We start from the raw sequence: 17,762 nt of genomic DNA, 5'->3' as shown, positions 1-17,762 counted from the left end.
AGAGAAATTTCAAGTCAGCACGGTTACCTAAAGAAGCTGAAAAACAAAATAGACCTATAAAAAAAAAATCATCGAAACCAAAAGCAATTCTTCAAAAACCTAAATAAATTTGGAAAAGCTTTAGCCAGATTACCAAGGAAAAGGGAGAAGTCAAAATCAGAACATCAGGACAAGTGACAATGGACAGCATGAAAACACAAGGAGTAACAGGAGACCGCTCTGAATAATTATACCGACAAACTGGACAACCCAGACGAAATGGATGAATGCCCAGAAACGTACGATCTTCCAAGAGGGAGCCAAGAAAAAATGGAAAATTTGAACACACTAATTACTAGACAAGCAGCTGAACTGGCAACAAAAAACTCCCAACACACCAGTCCAGGACCAGATGGAGTCACGGGGGGTTCTGCACACCTGTGAAGAGGAGGTAACACCCACCGCACTCCACTACTCCAAAAAAAACTGAAAAGGAAGGAACATTTGTAAATTCAGGCCATGAGGCCAGCACTACCCTGAAACCCAAACCAGAGACAGGGATAAACAAGAGAACTCCAGGCTAGGGTCTCCGACGGACACAGGTCCAGGAACCCTCAACAACACGTCAGCAAACAGCATGCACGATACAGGACAAGGGTCATTCGTCCCAGTGAAGTAGGACTTATTCCAGGAACACACAGATGTCCATCTACACGTCAATGTGACACATACAGTAACAAAACACGGGCTGAAAATGTCCTCTCAACAGATGCAGGAGAAGCACTGAACAAAAACCAGCATCCACTCAAGATCAAAGCGCTCAACAAAGCAGTATCGGGGGGCACACGTCAGCCCAATACTGGCTGCACAAGAGCGAGCCACAGAGAATGCTGTGCTGAAAGGTCAAAAGCAGAAAGCTTTTTCTTTGAGATCTGGAACAAGGTAAAGACGTCCCTTCGCAGGGCTTGTAGTCCTAGCCATAGCCATGAGGCAAGAAAGAGAATGCATCCAAAGCGGAAGGAAGAAGTCAGCCTCTCGCTGTGTGCAGATGACACGCCACTGTAGATAGAGAATCCTAAAGAATCTACCCAAGAACTAGTAAAATAAATGAACTTAACAGAGTTACAGGATACAAAATTTATATTTCTGAATTGGTTGCATTTCTACACAGTAGTTGTAAAACAAATTAGATAAAACAATCCTATTTATGTTAAAAGAATAAACTATCACTTAAACCAAGTCATAGTACTCGGAAAACACCCCAACGCTGACGAAAGAAACTGAAGATGAGACGAGCAAAAGGAAAAACCCACCACACTCATGGGACAGGAGTTTATATAGGCTAACCTCACAGTAAAGCACTTTGCTTTACTATGCTTCACAGATAATGAGTTTGTTTTTTTCCCCACAAAGTGAGAGTTGTGACAATACTACTTCATCAAGCAATTCCACTGGTGCCATTTTTCACCAGCATTTGCCCACTTCGTGCCTGTCACATTTTGGTTATTCTCACAATAGTTACAATATTCTCGTTTTATTTGTATGGTGATCTGCGATCAATGATAAAAACTCCCAGAAAACTCATACTGTTTACCACTATTCTGGGTAATATTTTAAAATTAAGGCATGTACATTTTTTAAAAAAGATTATTTATTTGTTTATTTGACAGAGAGAGATCACAAGTAGGCAGAGAGGCAGGCAGAGAGAGAGAAGGAAGCAGGCTTCCTGCTGAGCAAAGAGCCTGATGCAGGGCTCAATCCCAGGACGCGGAGATCATGACCTGAGCAGAAGGCAGAGGCTTTAACCCACTGAGCCACCCAGGTGCCCCAGGCATGTACATTTAAAAGACATAATCCTATTGCACACCTAACAGACTATAGTATTATGTAAACATAACTTTACATGCACTGGGAAACCATCAAATTCATGACTCCCTTTATTGCATTAGTCTGGAACCAAACCTTCAATTCTCTCATGTTCACTTGCATTGTTAAGATAGTCCTACTGACTGAAGCAAACTGCAGATTCAAAGCAATCTTTACCAAATACCAATGACATTTTCCACAGAACTACAATAATCCTACAATTCATAGGGAACCACAAAAACCCTGAAAAGCCAAAGCAATCCTAAGAACAAAGCTAGAGGCATCACACTCAGATTTCAATCTATACTACAAAGCTATAGCAACAAAGCAGTATGATACTGTATAAAGACAGACATATAGATCCGTGGAACCCAACACAGAGCCCAGGAAAAAACCCATGCTTAAATGGTCAATTAATCTAAGATAAAGTAGACAAAAATATACAATGGGGAAAAGACAGCTCTTCAATAATGATACTGGAAAACTGGACAGCTATGTGGAAAAGAATGAAACTAGGCCTCTTACACCACACACAAAAATAAACACAAAGTGGCTTAAAGATCTAAATATAAGGCCTGTGATCAGAAAACTCTCAAAAGAAAAGAGAGGCATAGACTTGTGGATAGCAGTCTTAGTAGTATTTTCTGTACTTGTCTCCTCAGGCAGGGATAAAAGGGGCAAAAATTAACAACTGTGACTACATCAAACAAAAGCTTTTGGACAACAAAGAAAACCACCGACAAAACAAGAATAAACCTACTGGATGGAAAAAGACATTTGCAAATGATATATCTGACAAGGGATTAAAATCCAACATCTATAAAGAATTCCTACAACTCAACAAAAAACACAATCTGAATAAAAAATGGGCATAAGACCTAAATACACTTTTCGCCTCAAGGAAGACATACAAATGGCCAAAACACACACAAAAAGATGCTCAACATCACTCATCATCAGGGGAATGCAATCAGAACCACATGAGCTACCCCCCTCATACTTGTCAGGAGGGCGATCACCAAAAAGAAATAAAAAGTGTTGGAGGAAATATGGAGAAAAAACCTTAAGCACTGTTAGTAGGAGCATAAATTGGTGCAGCCACTACAGGAAGCAGTATGGAGGTTCCTCCAAACATTAAAAGTAAAACTACCATAGATTTAGCAATTCCACTTATAGGTATTTATCTGAAGAAAATGCAAACTATGATTCAAAAAAGTACTGCACTTCTCTGCTTACAGCAGCGACTTCCCAACACTGACAGATCAACGGATAAAGAGCATGTAATGGGCACCGACTGTACAATGGACTACTACCTCCCCATAAAGAAGGAGCTTCTGCTTCTGCGACCGCGTGGATGGACTGAGTGGTAGTTTGCTAAATGAAACAAGTCATGGAGAAATGAAATACCTTGTGATCTCACTTATACGTGGAATCTAAAAAACAAAGAAAAGAGGGGCGCCTGGGTGGCTCAGTGGGTTAAAGCTGCTGCCTTCAGCTCAGGTCATGATCCTGCAGTCCTGGGATCGAGTCCCTGCATAGGGCTCTCTGCTCAGCAGGGTGCCTGCTTCCTCCTCTCTCTCTCTCTCTGCCTGCCTCTCTGTCTACTTGTGATCTCTGCCAAATAAATAAATAAATAAAATCTTTAAAAATAATAATAATAATAATAAAATAAAATAAAAAATAAATAAAAAACAAAGAAAAGAGACTCAAATACAAGAACAAACTCGTGGCTGGCAGCAGGACGGCGGATGGGAAGATGGGCAAAAGAGGTGAAGGGGATTAAGAGGTGCCAACTTCCAGCTACAAAATAAAGAAGTCACAGGGATTTAAAGCACAGCACAGGGACAACAGTCCATAACGTAATAGCTCTGATGACAGACGGTGACCAGACTTCCTGTGGCAGCGATTTGTAATGTATACAAATGTCGAGTCGCTCTGTTGTGCACTCGAAGCCAAGTCTGTGTGTCAACTCTAGTTTTAAAAAGATAAAGAACTCCTACAACTCCACAGCAAAATGCAATTAATCCAATTAAAATGCGCCAAGGAGGGCGCCTGGGTGGCTCAGTGGATTAAGCCGCTGCCTTCGGCTCAGGTCATGATCTCAGGGTTCTGGGATTGAGTCCCGCATCGGGCTCTCTGCTCAGCGGGGAGCCTGCTTCCCTCTCTCTCTCTCTCTCTCTGTCTACTTGTGATTTCTGTCAAATAAATAAATCTTTAAAAAAAAAAAAAAAAGAAAAATGCGCCAAGGATCTAAACAGACATTTTTCCAAAACAGACATACAAATAAATGGTAAAACAGTACATTAAAAGCTGTTCATCATTACTCAGTAAAAGTAAAATGCCATGAGGGGGTGTCCTCTCGTGCTTGTCAGAACGGGTAAGATCAGAAAGACAAACCGTAAATGCTGGCAAGGACGTGGAGCAAAGGGAAATCTTGAGCACTGCTGGCAGAACTGTGGAGACAATGGGTCAGAGATTCCTCAAGAAAAGGAAGACTAGAAATACCATGAGCTCCAACGACTCCACTGCTCGGTGTTCATCCAACGGCAAGATCATGGCTGCCCCCACCCACACCCCATGTTTTAGCAGCATGCTCTGCGATGGCCAGACAGACATGGAGACAGACGTGGAAATGACCCGCACGCCCATCAGTGCAGGAGTGGGCTAGGAAGTTTCCATATTCACACAAGGGAGTATCATTCAACCTCCAAAAAGGACAAAATCTCACCACTTTCAACAACATGAACGACCCTTGAGGGCATCATGTTAAGCCAATTAAGTCAGACACAAACACATACTCCATGATCTCACTTACCCGTGGAATTTAAACCAAGGACACCAACCAAGTTCACAGAAAAAGAAATCAGCTTTGCGGTCGTGGGGGCAGGCATGGGGGAGGGGAAGTGCGTGAAGGGGCACACAAGGAACAAAGGTCCAGGGGGCAGTACTGGGGGTGTTGCCCAACGTGGGACTGTGGTGACCACGGCTGCAGGACACACAGGAAAATTCAGAGTAAATCTTCCAAGGTCTCATCCCAAGAACCAAAAAAGGATTTCTTCTTTTTGTTTTGTCTCCTGAGTCTTTTTTCCTGTCTCTAAGATGATGAGCACTAACTAAACGCACTGAGGCCATCACTTCATAGTGTAACTCAGATCGTTAAGCTCATACCTTAAACTTACACAACGCTGTATGTCAATTATTCACTAGAACTGCAAAAAAATGAACTTTTCAGTGTAACATCAGCATTACGATTGTTTCAAAGAGGGTGCTCATGTCTGTGTGAAACAGGCGATCTCAGTAAGCACGCTGTGATGGGAAAAGCCATCATAGTCCCTGGACAAAGCTTTAAGCCTGCTCTCTCTGGACAAAGTCATAAATGATTCACATTAATAATTCCATTATCTGTCAAATCTTTGCTGTTTCCTCTTTTTTAATCATACTATCAGGTAAACAGAATTATTAAAGGGATTAATTAACTCAGGATGACAGTGTGCTTTAATAGGAAATTTTCACAACGGACACAAGAACAATTGTGAAGAACACATGTGTTAAGGTTGATGTAAATAAAACCAAAAAACCCTAACGACCAGGCTTCCACTGTCCCACACAGCTGCTCGTGTAACTTGTTCTCCTAGTTACACAACTTCAGGAATCTGTCCATTTTTGGAAAGTTAGTCGCCATCCTTTTCTGGTCACTAGAGACCTCTTATCAAACTTAAACACTATTAATCAAAATAATGAGCTCCTCTGACCAACAGCCTCACTGGTAGCCCGTTTCCCTCTGACCTCATGGGGCCCGGGGTCGGGGCAGCCCAGCGTGAGCATCACTGATTTCCTGCCTAGGCCCACCACTTAAGACTTTATACTTCTTTTCCAAAGAGGCTAGAAACGTGTTGTGTCTGCTACGTATGTTTGTAAAAGCTGACCTCCATCGCCAGAGAAGTCTCACATTCCACCCACTCAGCACACCACTGCTTGGAAGCACCTACATGTGCCTCCAGCCTCCAAACTCTGGCCACCAGCCTCCAGCCACCCCAGCCTTCAGCCTCTGGCCACCAGCCACTATCCTCCAGCCACTCGCCTTCGGCTACTACCCCCTCCACCCGCCCCCCATCACCGGCTTCCAGCCACCTGCCTCCAGCCTCCAGCCTCCAGCCTCCAGCTATCAGCCTCTGGGCATCTGCTTCCAGCCTCCAACCACCTGCCTCCAGCCACTCACCTTGAGCCACCAGCCTCCAGTCACTGGCCACCAACCTCCAGCTACCAGCTACCCGCAGCTAACCTCCAGCCACCAGCCTCCAGCCACCCACCTCCAGCCACCCGCCTCCAGCCTCCACCCTCCCACTGGACACCAGGCACCAACCTCCAGCCTCAAGCCTCCAGTCATTGGCCTCCAGCCTCTGGCCACCAGCCACCGGCCTCCAGCCTCCGGCCCACCCTGAGGTCAGTGGCTCTCAACCTTAGTTCCATACTGAAACCCAGGACACATTCCAGCCTCCCTCCTCCCCACTCAGATTTTAGGTGGGACCCAGACCAGTATTTTTTACCTTCCAGGCAATTCTAATGTGCTAAGAAACTTGAAAAAGGTTTCTTCTTCCAGTTTTAGGGCTGCATAATTTTACAAATAAAAACAGAATGGTGTACCAAATACATGATCACTTCTAAGACTTAACCCTCAAGGAACCTCTTCAAATCAGGGTCACCAACCGGGTTCAACAGCTTCCACACGCCCCCTCCATCTGCCTCCCACGCAAGGAAGCACAGTACAGGGGCCCCCCTTCACTCCCGACTTGACCTCAGTGCCGTTTCTGGCCCTTACTCTCTCCCGTCTTCCCTCGCGAGGCTCTCTCTCCGCCCTCTGCCTATCCTACAGTGGCTTCCTTCCGCACTGCTATCAAATCCAAACTCCGTAAGCAGCTCCAGCAAACTTGTTCCCTCCCTTCCCAAACCCCATTCCCCACATCCCCTTCACGATGCTTCCTCATGTCCGGGCAGAGCTCAGGTGTTCCTGCCATGCCACAAGGTCACTGGTCTGACCCGGGAACCTCCGACGTGCGGCTGCCTTGGGAAGCATGAAAACTGGTTTCCTCCTCCCAGAGCACGTTCCTCCTTGTTTCAGCAAAAATCTATGTCCCGTCTTGTGCTGAGCCCGGGGGACGAGGTGGAGAGTCAAGTCACCACTGCCCCTAAGAGGTCCACTTACATCCTCAGACAGCTGGGTCCTCTGAGGGCCTGGAACTGCAGGTTGGAGACGACGCCCTGATGAGGAAGGGAGGCTTACCAAAATGGGAAGCTGAATGGGTGTTACCCTGGTAAAGTCAGGAGGGAAGAGCTCTTCCGGGAGCCAGAACAACACGTGCAAAGGCACTGTGGCAGCGAAGGTGGACGTAGGGGGGATTAAAGAACCTGTCACGGTGGGAGAGGGCAAGGAGGAACGCATTCACTTTCCAGCTCGTGCCCGCGGCCACTCGGCGGCAGGTGCTTTACATGCTGCCTCCCGGATCCCACGAGACACTTGCATTTTACCAGCTTTTTGTTTTACTAGAAAAAACTGAGCACCAAGAGGTTCAGTAACTCGCGGCCACTTAAAAGCAAGGTGGTAATTTTTCCAGCCTCCCTGAAGTGGAACAGGGTACGCGTCCTGGGCGGGTGGGGACTCGTGAAAAACTACCGGATCGAATCTTAAAACAAAGGAGCAAACACACTCAGTGTGGACGGAAGGCAGCCGAAGCAGCTCTCGCCCGACAGTAACAGCCCGCGGCTGTCCCCGCCCCGCGAGCCGCCCGCAGGTCCCGGCCGGAGCGCAGCGGCAGCGGACACACCGGTGGGCACACCGGTGGGCACACCGGCGGGCAGCCGCAGCGGGACTGGAGCACGTGCTTCCCGCAGCCCGACGGTAGCCGCGCGCTCGGGCCCAGACGCGCTCCCAGGACGCCGAGCTCCCTGGACCGCGGGCGCGGCAGCGGCGCGGACTACCCGCACACGACACGGGGCTCCCCGCCCGCAACGAGGAGCCGCCCGAACCCGCGGCGGGCTTCCCGGCCCCTACCTGCCCGGCACGACGCGGGCGCGCCCACAGCGCCACGCACTTCCTGCGACCCGGCACGCGCGAGGCCCGCGGACTTACCCACCTGCAGACGCGCGGGGCCGCGCAGGCCAGGTCTGCCCCCCGAGGGCACCGCGGCCCGGCCCCCAGACGCACGCTGCTTCGCGACCACGGCCCCGGGCGCGGCGGGGACTCTCCGTGAGGCGCTGTGGGCGCTAGAGCCGCTCTGGAGGCCGCCGCCGCCCGTCCCGGGAAGCCGCGGGCCCGGGGCGCGGCGGGGGCGGAGCTTCCGGGTGCCCCTCCCCCGCCCGCTCCTCTGTGGCTTTTCGCGAGGGTTCGAGGGTTCCTCAAGAGCCGCGCTTCCGTCGTCCGCCGCCGCCCGTCCCCGCAGCTGGGGGTGCGGTAAGCGCCGACCGGTCGCGCGGGGTCGCACGTGGTCACACGCGGCCGTACGCGGTCGTAGGGGCCCGCACCGCCCCGCGCCGGCCTCCGACCTCGCTAGTGCGGCCGCACGCACGTGGGTGCCTCTCCCAGCTGAGGAAAACCCGGGGGCGGGGGCCGCGGGCCGGGCTCCGGCTACCAAGACCGCAGGCACGAGGCCAGCTGGGAGCCTGCCACGACCCGGCACGCAGCCCCCCAAGTGCCGGCGTCGCACGCACGCGTGTGCGGACCGGACCACGCGCCGCAGACGCCCGCACGGCCGCGCGCCGGGCCACCGCCCGCTGATGCCCGCTGGGACGGATCCCGTCCCGGAACAGAGCTTCCCCCGGGAAGGTGGCCCGGACCTCTCGGACTCCTCCTCGCGGGGGACGTCAGGGACAAGGGGCCAAGGAGCAGGCTCCTCCCGGGGCACAGCGAGCTGGCGTCCGGCCACTGATGGGAGCGCGGTCCGGTCCGAGCCTCGTCACGCTCCCCGCAGCTCCGCCCAGACCCCGCACGGACAGTAACCCGCGACCTCCGTGCCCTGTGAGGAACAATCCCCCGCGGGCCCGAAGCCAGAGCCCCCGCCTGGATCTAAAACGGGGCCGGCTTTCTCCCCGAGCAGAAAACGCGCATGTGACCTAACACAGTTCTCCCGTAACTGCCCGACGGTAATCATTATTAGACATTTCGGTAATCCGCGCTGTTTTTGTCCACGCCACCAATGAACACCTTTCTGCGGAATTACTAAAACTCAGTAAAACCTGCGGAGAGACTGTTAAAGCGATGACTATCCTCGGTGACTCCCGCCTCCGCGGAAATACGACGTTTCCATGGAAGGGACAGAGACCTCAGCTCGGCTTCTCGGACCTCAGCTGTCCGTCCCCCTCCACGAGCAAGGCCCGCCACCAAACAGCAGTAGTAAAGGATCACCCTGGAGCACGCACCGCGCTGTCTGCAGACCCCGTGCCGCAGCTCTGGGTAAGGTGAGGCGGGGCTTACTACAGACACGTTTGGTTCCGCGGTCCAGGTCATCCGCGCGTGTGCGGTCCGTCCTGTGTACCAGGCACAGTGCTGGGGTGAGTAAATCACGGAAGCCACCCCCAAAGAACTCAAATGAGGCTAAAACCCCGACAGAGAAGGGAGGAACACAGATCCCAACGCGGCCAGCCATCTGGAAGCAACAAGCACTGTCCTACTGGCCGTTCTCATGAAAAATGTTTTCTTCTGGAACTGATGCTAAATAAATTGTGTTAGGTCAGCAGCAGCAGAGAAATTGGTAATGTCATCACAAAAGACAAAATAGTACGCATCCATCCCACAAAAATACACAAATTCAGCATGGTACACAAGGCTTTCTAAGACCAAAGAGGGTACGGGAAGAATACTGTGATGGCTCTGGGAAGTGTTCCCCACCAGGCAGCACACCATGTGTAACAGCTGATGTCTTCACAAAGACGCTGGGGGGCAATGCCTTCCTCGTTCCCCAGGACTCTCCCTGTGCAATCACCCCACAGACCTCAGAGGGTCCCTCAGCATACCCCGCTGATCTTTAACCACGGTTCGCCATCGTGAGCGGTGGTATTTCAAAGGGGAGACCACACCGCAGTTTCAGGAAATGTGGGGAAGGGGCACAGGTTTCAAATCCAAGGAAGGGAGTTTCAAATCCTGAATGTGCTATGTGACCTTGGGCAGGAGAGGTAACCCGTCTGGGTTTCAGCTACCTCTTCTGTGACACCACCCCCAGCTCCGCACTGTGCAATGAACAAATGTACGGGAAGTTTCTTCAACACTGTAGGCTCTCGGGAAAAGGCACTTGATAAGCTAATAAGATATTTTTACCAACCCTCCTAAATGTGCCCAGCCATCATCATGGTTGTTTCGAGGCAACCTCTCTCATCTCTTCTCCCCAGATGGAAACTCCCCCATGGAATGACTGAAGCTGAACGGGAAGAACTTTCTGTGGTGGGCCAGAAGCCAGTAGGAAAGGCAGAGGTGCAGAGACAGGGAAGAAGCTGGGGCGGCAGAGCGCTGAGACCTCCGCAGCCAGGCTCAGCAGGATGCTGACAGGTGGCTGCCAGCCCACGGGTCACGTCCTGGGTATTTTCCCATGGAAATAAAACTGAAAAGCCCACCACAAGGGCTAGAGGCCAGGGTCTGGCTGATTTTGTGCCCCCAGCACCTACACCGTCAGGGCCACCCGGGCCACTCCATGGGCACTGCCTGTGGCAGCCGCCCAGCAAGCAGGCAGAGCAATAGGTCTGGGTGCTCTGGTCTGGCTCGCTGCTCAGTCCGCTCTGGGCGATCGGCGCCTGGCGGACAGGGACCTGGCCCTGGCTGACCAGACCCGGGGTGGTGGGCACTTCCCGTATCCTCCGACACCAGAGGCCTCGGAGACTCCCGACCGCAGGCACCGCAGGCACCACAGGCACCAGGGAGGGCTCTCCACCCATTCAGCAGGGGCCGGGACCCTGGGCATCCGAAGGCAGCTGGCCAGTGTGGAGTGGCCTGTCCCATCAGCCCAACGGGCGGACGCGGCGACTCCTGACTCCTGTTTCCAACCCGCGTAGAACCTTCAACCGGGACCCGGCTCTGCGGCTAAGCCAGAGAGCATGGGGTGCCAGACTGGAGAGCTGAGCACGTCTGTGCCCCGTGGGGCCAGAGGGGCAGCTCCTGTCCCTGGCTCTGGTCTGCCGACGCCCACAGGGGCAGCCCTGACAGGAGCTGGCGGGTCACCCAGCTGGGTTCCTGCTTTGCACCCGCCGCCTGTACCTCCTTCTGCATGGCCTGCTCCAGACTCACCTGGGGGGTTCGTGCTGTGGTTTCCTGAAGGCACCAAGTTCTTTGTCTTTACAGATTCTGTAAGAATATAAAAACAAAACATCCCGTGAGGAAAAAGCATTTAATATTTATCTAAGAACACCGGCGACAGGTTGTGGGGACCTGGAGGAGGCACACCGTCCCTGGGAGGCTCTCCTGTGCCGTGCACGGGTACGTAGCACACCTGACCGGCCGGGACACCTGGGATCATTTTACTGGGGTCTTCAGCACAGAAAACACTGGGCTCCGGTGACAAACACTTACATCCTCCTCCCCAGGCCCCACTTCCTGCAGAGGTTCACTTACACCAGGACACAGGGACTGGTGACAGAGAAGCTCCTTTCTGCCCCTCCGAGGGGACTGCGCCACCGGCAAGGGGCCCTTTGGACACAAGGGCACCCTGGGGTCTCACAGCACCAAGACCCCTAACTTCAAGCCATGGAGAGAAGACCAGGGGGTTGGGTTTTCTCTTTATTCCCACCCACCTCAGGCAACCACCAGTTTGCTCCTTGTATTTCAGAGTTTGTCTTTTTTCCTTTGTTCATTTTTTAAATTCCACAGACAACTAAATCATACGGCATTTGTCTTTCTCTGACTGACTTCTTTCGCGTAGCATAATACACCGTAGGTCTGTGTGTGTTGTTGGAAACGGCAAGACCGCATTCATTTTGGGGCTCAGTGACATTCGGCTATCCACCCCCGTCTTTATCCGCTCATCTACCGAGGGACATCCACGCTGCTTCCATGCCTCAGCTGCCGTAAATAATGCTGAAGTCAACACAGGGCTGCATCTATCAAGGAACCGTCTTCATCTTCTCCGAACACACATCCGGAGCTGGGGCTGCTGGTCACAGGGCAGCTGCAGTTTCAGCTTCTGGAGGACCCTCCGCCAGCGTGCGCTCCTGCCAGCAGCGCCCCAGGCTTCCCCTTGATCCACGTCCTTGCCAACACCTGTTGTTCCATCTTCATTCTCAGCGTCCTGACAAGCATGAGGTGGTATTTCCTCGTGGTTTTCATTTGCGTTTCCCTGATGATGAAGGATGTCGAACGTCTTCATGTCTGCGTTTGTGTGTCCTCTTCGGAGAAGCGTCTGTTCCGGTCCTTCCCGCTGCGTGTAGCGTGGGTATCAACCGCCTGCCAACGGTAGGAAGAGCGTCCCCGTGCCACGCCTCCCGGGAGCTTGTCACGTCACAGCTCATCCACCGCAGCCAGCAATTCCGGGACACAAATGCCATTCTGCAGTGACAGGAAATGAGGCCCGGAGAAGGCCACCCGGCTAGGAAGTCGCAGAGTCTGGATTTGGACGGGGCTGTTGGACTGCAAAGCCCGTTTGCGGGAGCATCAAAAGAACACACTGATCTTCTACAAACCGGCTTCTCCCCAGGCGTCTCTGTTGCTGGGTTACCAGCTGTCCAGCCCCCACACCAAGAGGTCACCCTCAATTCCTCCCTCTTCCCCACGCCCTCCTCTAAGCCATTAGCAGGTAACTTAACCCCCCAGAGAAGAACTCCAGGCACTTAGGTCACTACCAATGGGCCGCTACCTTCTGCCCGGACCACAGCACAAGCCCCCCTTGTGTCTCCCTGCTATTGTCACTCCTATGACGTATCATGTCCCAGCAACCTTTTGGTTTGAAAAAGGAGGCAAAATCAGATGATCTTTGTGGCTCTAGGACCTTTCTCCCCTCTCGAATCCATTACTGATGCTGCACCCACTGTGGGCAGGCAGTGGCTCTATATCCTAGGAGACAAGGAATACCACAGCATCTAACTACAAAGAGGCTGATGCTTTACTTGACAGAGACCAAGTATTAACATAGAACAATGCGCCGAATGGAAGAAAAGAAAGTTAGATGCATGATGCGGCATGGACTCAGTAAGGATTAATTTACTCTCCGAACAGGCTGCCCATTATGGTGGCTGTGGGCGCCGAGAACTCACTGTAGAAAGGCTCTGTTATTTGGAGTCCCCCGCTGACCCCACCCCTATCCCCACCCCAGGCTTGAACTATGGCTGGGCTCGGCTGGGCTTGGCTCGCCTGCGAGTTGACAGATGTGATCAAGAGAGCCGGAAGTGGCCTTCTCCTGGCAACCTATTTGAACTCTGGAGTACTGCATCCCTGAAGCCACTTTGGACTTTTGTGCTAAAGGCTCAGGAAAGTGTCTGCTTTCCACCAAGGCTGTCCCAGGTGGGTTTGTCACTTGCCACCAGGAGTCCTGAGGAACAGCCTTCCCCCAGCCATGCACCGCCACGCTCTATATTGTCCACTGCTTTGCTAACTTGCTCATGGCCTCCCCACTCCTCCAACAGAGGGTATTTATGAAACTACCCAGCAGACCGTGCAGGGTATTTTTACGAAAGAACTTCCACGTTTTTATCTTCTCCTACAGTATCACAGGCAACAGCAGATCGTGTGCGTAAGCATCATTTGTGTGACTGGCCACCACCACCTGAAGTGACTTAGTGGCAAAATGGTGCATTAAGCTTTGGGATCTTAATCTCTGAAATCAAACAGGTATTAGCTGTTTTACTTTGAATAAATTGGGCAATTTCTAAGCCTCAGCTTTTTTCCATTTATAAAATGGGAATAATACTGTGAGGCTCCAATGTGATGACATACGGACCTCACTCAGCACGGGGAGGACACAGGAAAAGTGCCTAGTAAAAACACTGTATAAGCTCTAGGATGATTGTTAAAAGTTACTGGATTTCATAGTGACACTTACTTGTGAGAAACTCTCTACAGAACCTTTCATTCTGGTTTCAAAGTGACATTAGAGTCTGTAGAAACGGTTTCCAGATCATGTTTGTTATACTTGTTCATGAAGTGAAGGCTTTCCTGTAGTAGAACCTTCATTCCAAGATTCCATATAGCACTAACTTCTAGTGAGACTTTACGTAATAAACAGAACGGTGAGTATTAAAATAGGGCAAAAAAAAAAAATCTGTATTAGGGCAAAAAAAAAAAAGTAAAGCAAGGATGCTTAGTTTCTCTAATCAGTAAGTCATCAGAGAAACAATAAAAAGGTTTACTTTCACAAATAACAGATTTTAAAAAGGAGACTTTCTATATAAAAAGCTCATTTTGTATAAAATAGGCACCAAAATAAACTGATTCTGTCCAGACCATTCACCTTACACTGAAACACCTCATAATATTGAAAATGGGATGGATGTGACTTACTGATCATTGTTTCCTTAAACAGTCTCAGGTCTGCGAAGCCGGCTTGTGACACGCACAATTCAGCAAAGCAAACAAAAATTATTACTAAGTCTCACGGGTTATTGTATGCAAAGCAGGTGTTGCGCCCGCACTGGCGTCTCTGTCTTCCCTGGGTAAGACAAAGCTCGGGCCACGCATGCACCGGACGGACCGAGCTCAACTGTGGAGAACGGGGCCCTTGAGAGAACTCCCCGTCGTTCACGGGACGTCGCCGTGGGCCGCACAGCTGCCAGGGCCCACAGAGGAGCAGGGAACGGACAGCACCCCCCGGCTTCGCGGCCTCTCTCCTGGATGCCTTTCAAAGTCCACGGCGCCCCCACCGCGCCCCCCAGAACCAGGGCGTCGCGGTGCTGAGGGCGGGGCCCGAGCCGTGGGCGCGCACACCCGGCAGAAGAGGCCCAAGGGCTGCACGGCAAGCGCGCGCCGGGGCAGGTGCCCCGGGGGGGGGGGGGGGGGCGCCCCAGGACCGTCCCGGGAGCAGCGCGCGCTCCCCACAGCGCCGCCCCCTTCAGCGTCCGGGGGCCTCAGGGCCAGAGGGCGTTCGTCCGAGACCCCCGTGTCGGGCGCGGGTGCGCGGGGTCCACCCCGCCAGTTTACAGAAGGGGGCGTGGGGACACCGGCGTCGGGGGGGGGGGGGACCACGAGCCCCCGGGTCACTCCACAGGTGACGCGCGCCCTCCGGACCGGCGAGCGCCGCTGCGGGGGGACAGCCCCGGGGCCGGCCCCAGCCCGCGTTTCCCCGGACCCCCCCCCGCCGCCTCCACGCGCGCGGCCTGAGAGCCGCACGACTTTCCGCGCTCCCGGCGCCCACGGGAGCCCGCGCGGGAGCCCGCGCTGGCGCCCCCGCCGCCGCCTACCGTGCAGGCCCGCGCTGTCCACGGCGGCCTTGAGCAGCGCCAGCACCAGGAGCGCGCCCAGGACCAGCGCGGCCCAGGCGCCGCGCGCGCCGACTCCCATTGTTCCGAGGGCAGGACGCCGGCCTCGCGCTCCCCGACGAGCGTCCGCGGGGCCCCCGAGCGGCTTCTGCGCACGGCTGCCCGCTGCGCGCCGCTCCCGCTGCCTGCCCCCGAATGCCCAAATAGGGCGCGGGAGCCCGGCCGGGGCTCGGGCCGGGGCGGGGCCGCGGCGGCGGGGGCGGGGCCGGCTGGGGGCGGGGCCGCGGGACCCCGCCGGCCGACTCGGGTCCCCTAGACGCTCGCGCGGTTTCCTGTCTTCTCGGAAGCGGCCGCCCTGCCGTCGCGCCGCCGGGCCCCACTGGGCCTCCCGGGACCCGGGGCGGGCTGGGCTTCGCGGGGCCCGGAAGGAAGTCTTCGATCGGCGCGGGCGCGGCCCGGGCGGGAAGGAGCGGCTCTCGCGTGGGCGGCCCCGCGCAGGGGTCGTGAGCCGAGGACGGTCCCCTCGGGTGACCCGGCTGAGCGGGGCGGGGCTGCACCTAGTCCGTGCTCAGACGCGCGCGGGAGACGGCCGGGGTCGGGCCCCGCGGTCCCTCCTTGCGAGGCCCGCCCCCCGCGCGGGGCTCCCGGGGAGGACCTGCCTTACCCCGGATCGGACACGTCCCAGAGGACCTTTAGGAGAAAAGCCTGGGGTGCTCGGGGAGGTCTCTTCCGGCAAGTGCGGAGGGGACTGCGGGGGAGAGGGGACGCTCTTCCCTCCACCCGGTCCAGTTGTATAGGAGCGACCTCCCCACGGGCGTTGTACCTCGCTGTCTTCCCTGCTCGCTGGACATCGGGGCAGCGCAGTCTGTGCCTAAGGAGAGGAGTGCGGGGGGACGCAGGCGTGGTGGCAAGTATGGCATGGAGGCCAGTGGGGCAAATGGAACCTCGTCGCTTGTCTCCCAGTGTCTGCTGCCCCGGTTCAGACGGAATAAGCTGTTCTGCAGGGTTTTTAGTCCGGGCCCTCTCAAGCCCTCCAAGCCAGTGCTACTCCCTTGTCCTGACTTGAAACGCTTCCTAAGTCTGCAGGTTGTGCTCGCTAGAACCCAAAGTGGTGCAGGAAGAGGGACCAAGAGTGCTGCTTAGGGTGGGAGACCTCCTCCAAGATGGGAGACAGAAGGATGCAGGGTCCCTGAAATCTCTGTGAGTCCCCAGCCTGCGACCCTCTGCACATTGCTGACCTTCGACATCTGACCCAGATTCCGTGACATAAAGGCCACATCACTGCAGTTAAAATTCTGAAAACTGTGTTAGAGCGGATAGGACTTTTGATCTGTTAAGTCCATCAGTGTGGACATGACTGATCATAAAGATTAAATAGGGCAGGGGTGCCTCAGTGGCTCAGTGGGTTAAGCCTCTGCCTTCAGCTCAGGTCATGATCTCAGGGTCCTGGGATCGAGTCCCGAGGATCGAGTCCCGCATCTGGCTCTCTGCTCAGCGGGGAGCCTGCCTCCTCTCTCTCTCTCTCTCTCTCTCTCTCTCACTCTGTGCCTGCCTCTCTGCCTACTCGTGATCTCTGTCAAATAAGTAAATAAAATCTTTAAAAAAAAAAAAAGATTAAATGGGGCAATGTCCTACATTTACAGATTTCCATCTGTTGATTCAGGTGAGCCAGCAAACACTCCCCGCATCCACCGTGGACTAAATGCAAAACACTGCACATTTAGGGTTTGGTTACTCTGATCAACCGGGGAATCTGGTTTAGGAATAAACTGCTCCGGTGACTGTCAAGCCAAGCATTTCACAACCCGGGTTCAACCTGCCTTTCCAGCCTCAGATCAGCCGCCCATGGGCACGGGTACTTTCTGGTTCCCGGACATTTGTGTACATTGTTCTCTTTCTGGAACACCAGGCTACCTCTTTCAGTCACCTACTCGAATGCTGCCTTTAAGGCTCAGCGTATGTGTGCCTAGGAGTTAAGGTTGAAATACAAGATTCCTCCAAAGAGAAATGAGAAAGTCTGGAAGACAAGATGTCCCCTTGACGTTTTCTCCTGCGACCGACCTTGACCTTGACACCCTTCAATCTTGTCTGTTGTCTGATTTCTGCACCAACAGCTTTGCCCAGAACTGTGGGGATGGGCACACGGTTTCCTCCAGTCTGAGGAGGGGGCGGTGGGAGGGACAAGAAACTGTGTACTCTCTGCCCTCTTACAAAGTGCTAGGGAGATGTGCACTCCCTGGGGAACATTTAGCCCATGGTCACATCTGGCTCTGCCCGCATCACTGGACCAGCACTTGACCTGGGTGCCATGAGAAGTTAAAAGGACAGGACAGGAGCCCTTGGCAGCCGGGCTCTCCCCTACTTTTCCAGCCCGATGTCTGGATCCATCCCCGTTACCGTGCCAGACTCCTCAAAGTTCTGCAAAAATTCCAGAGCCTTCCCTGCTGGAGTGTGTTGGCTCCTGCTCTCCCTTTTGTCAGGATGCCTCCTGACCTCCTCTCCCGGGCAGTTCAACAGACAAGATTGAAGGGTGT

At 53.6% G+C, this 17,762-nt stretch overlaps 1 protein-coding gene across 1 annotated transcript in view; it reads right to left on the bottom strand.

Annotated features, from left to right (window-relative positions):
• Window positions 1-15,439, bottom strand: part of TMEM123 (transmembrane protein 123) — a 49,034-nt gene extending 33,595 nt beyond the window's left edge. Inside the window, exons 1-2 of the mRNA XM_059371149.1 lie at window positions 15,211-15,439; window positions 11,114-11,170 (exon numbers count right to left, since the gene is read on the bottom strand). Coding sequence (XP_059227132.1) covers window positions 11,114-11,170; window positions 15,211-15,310 — 157 coding nt within the window. The 5' untranslated portion in view covers window positions 15,311-15,439. The remainder of the gene's footprint in view (window positions 1-11,113; window positions 11,171-15,210) is intronic.
• Window positions 15,440-17,762: the final 2,323 nt, after the last annotated feature.

This window comes from Mustela nigripes, chromosome 1 (assembly GCF_022355385.1).
Source record: "Mustela nigripes isolate SB6536 chromosome 1, MUSNIG.SB6536, whole genome shotgun sequence".
In the NCBI taxonomy this organism is placed as follows: Eukaryota; Metazoa; Chordata; class Mammalia; order Carnivora; family Mustelidae; genus Mustela; species Mustela nigripes.
Note: the sequence above shows the minus strand (reverse complement) of the source record. Positions and strands in the feature narration are given on the sequence as shown.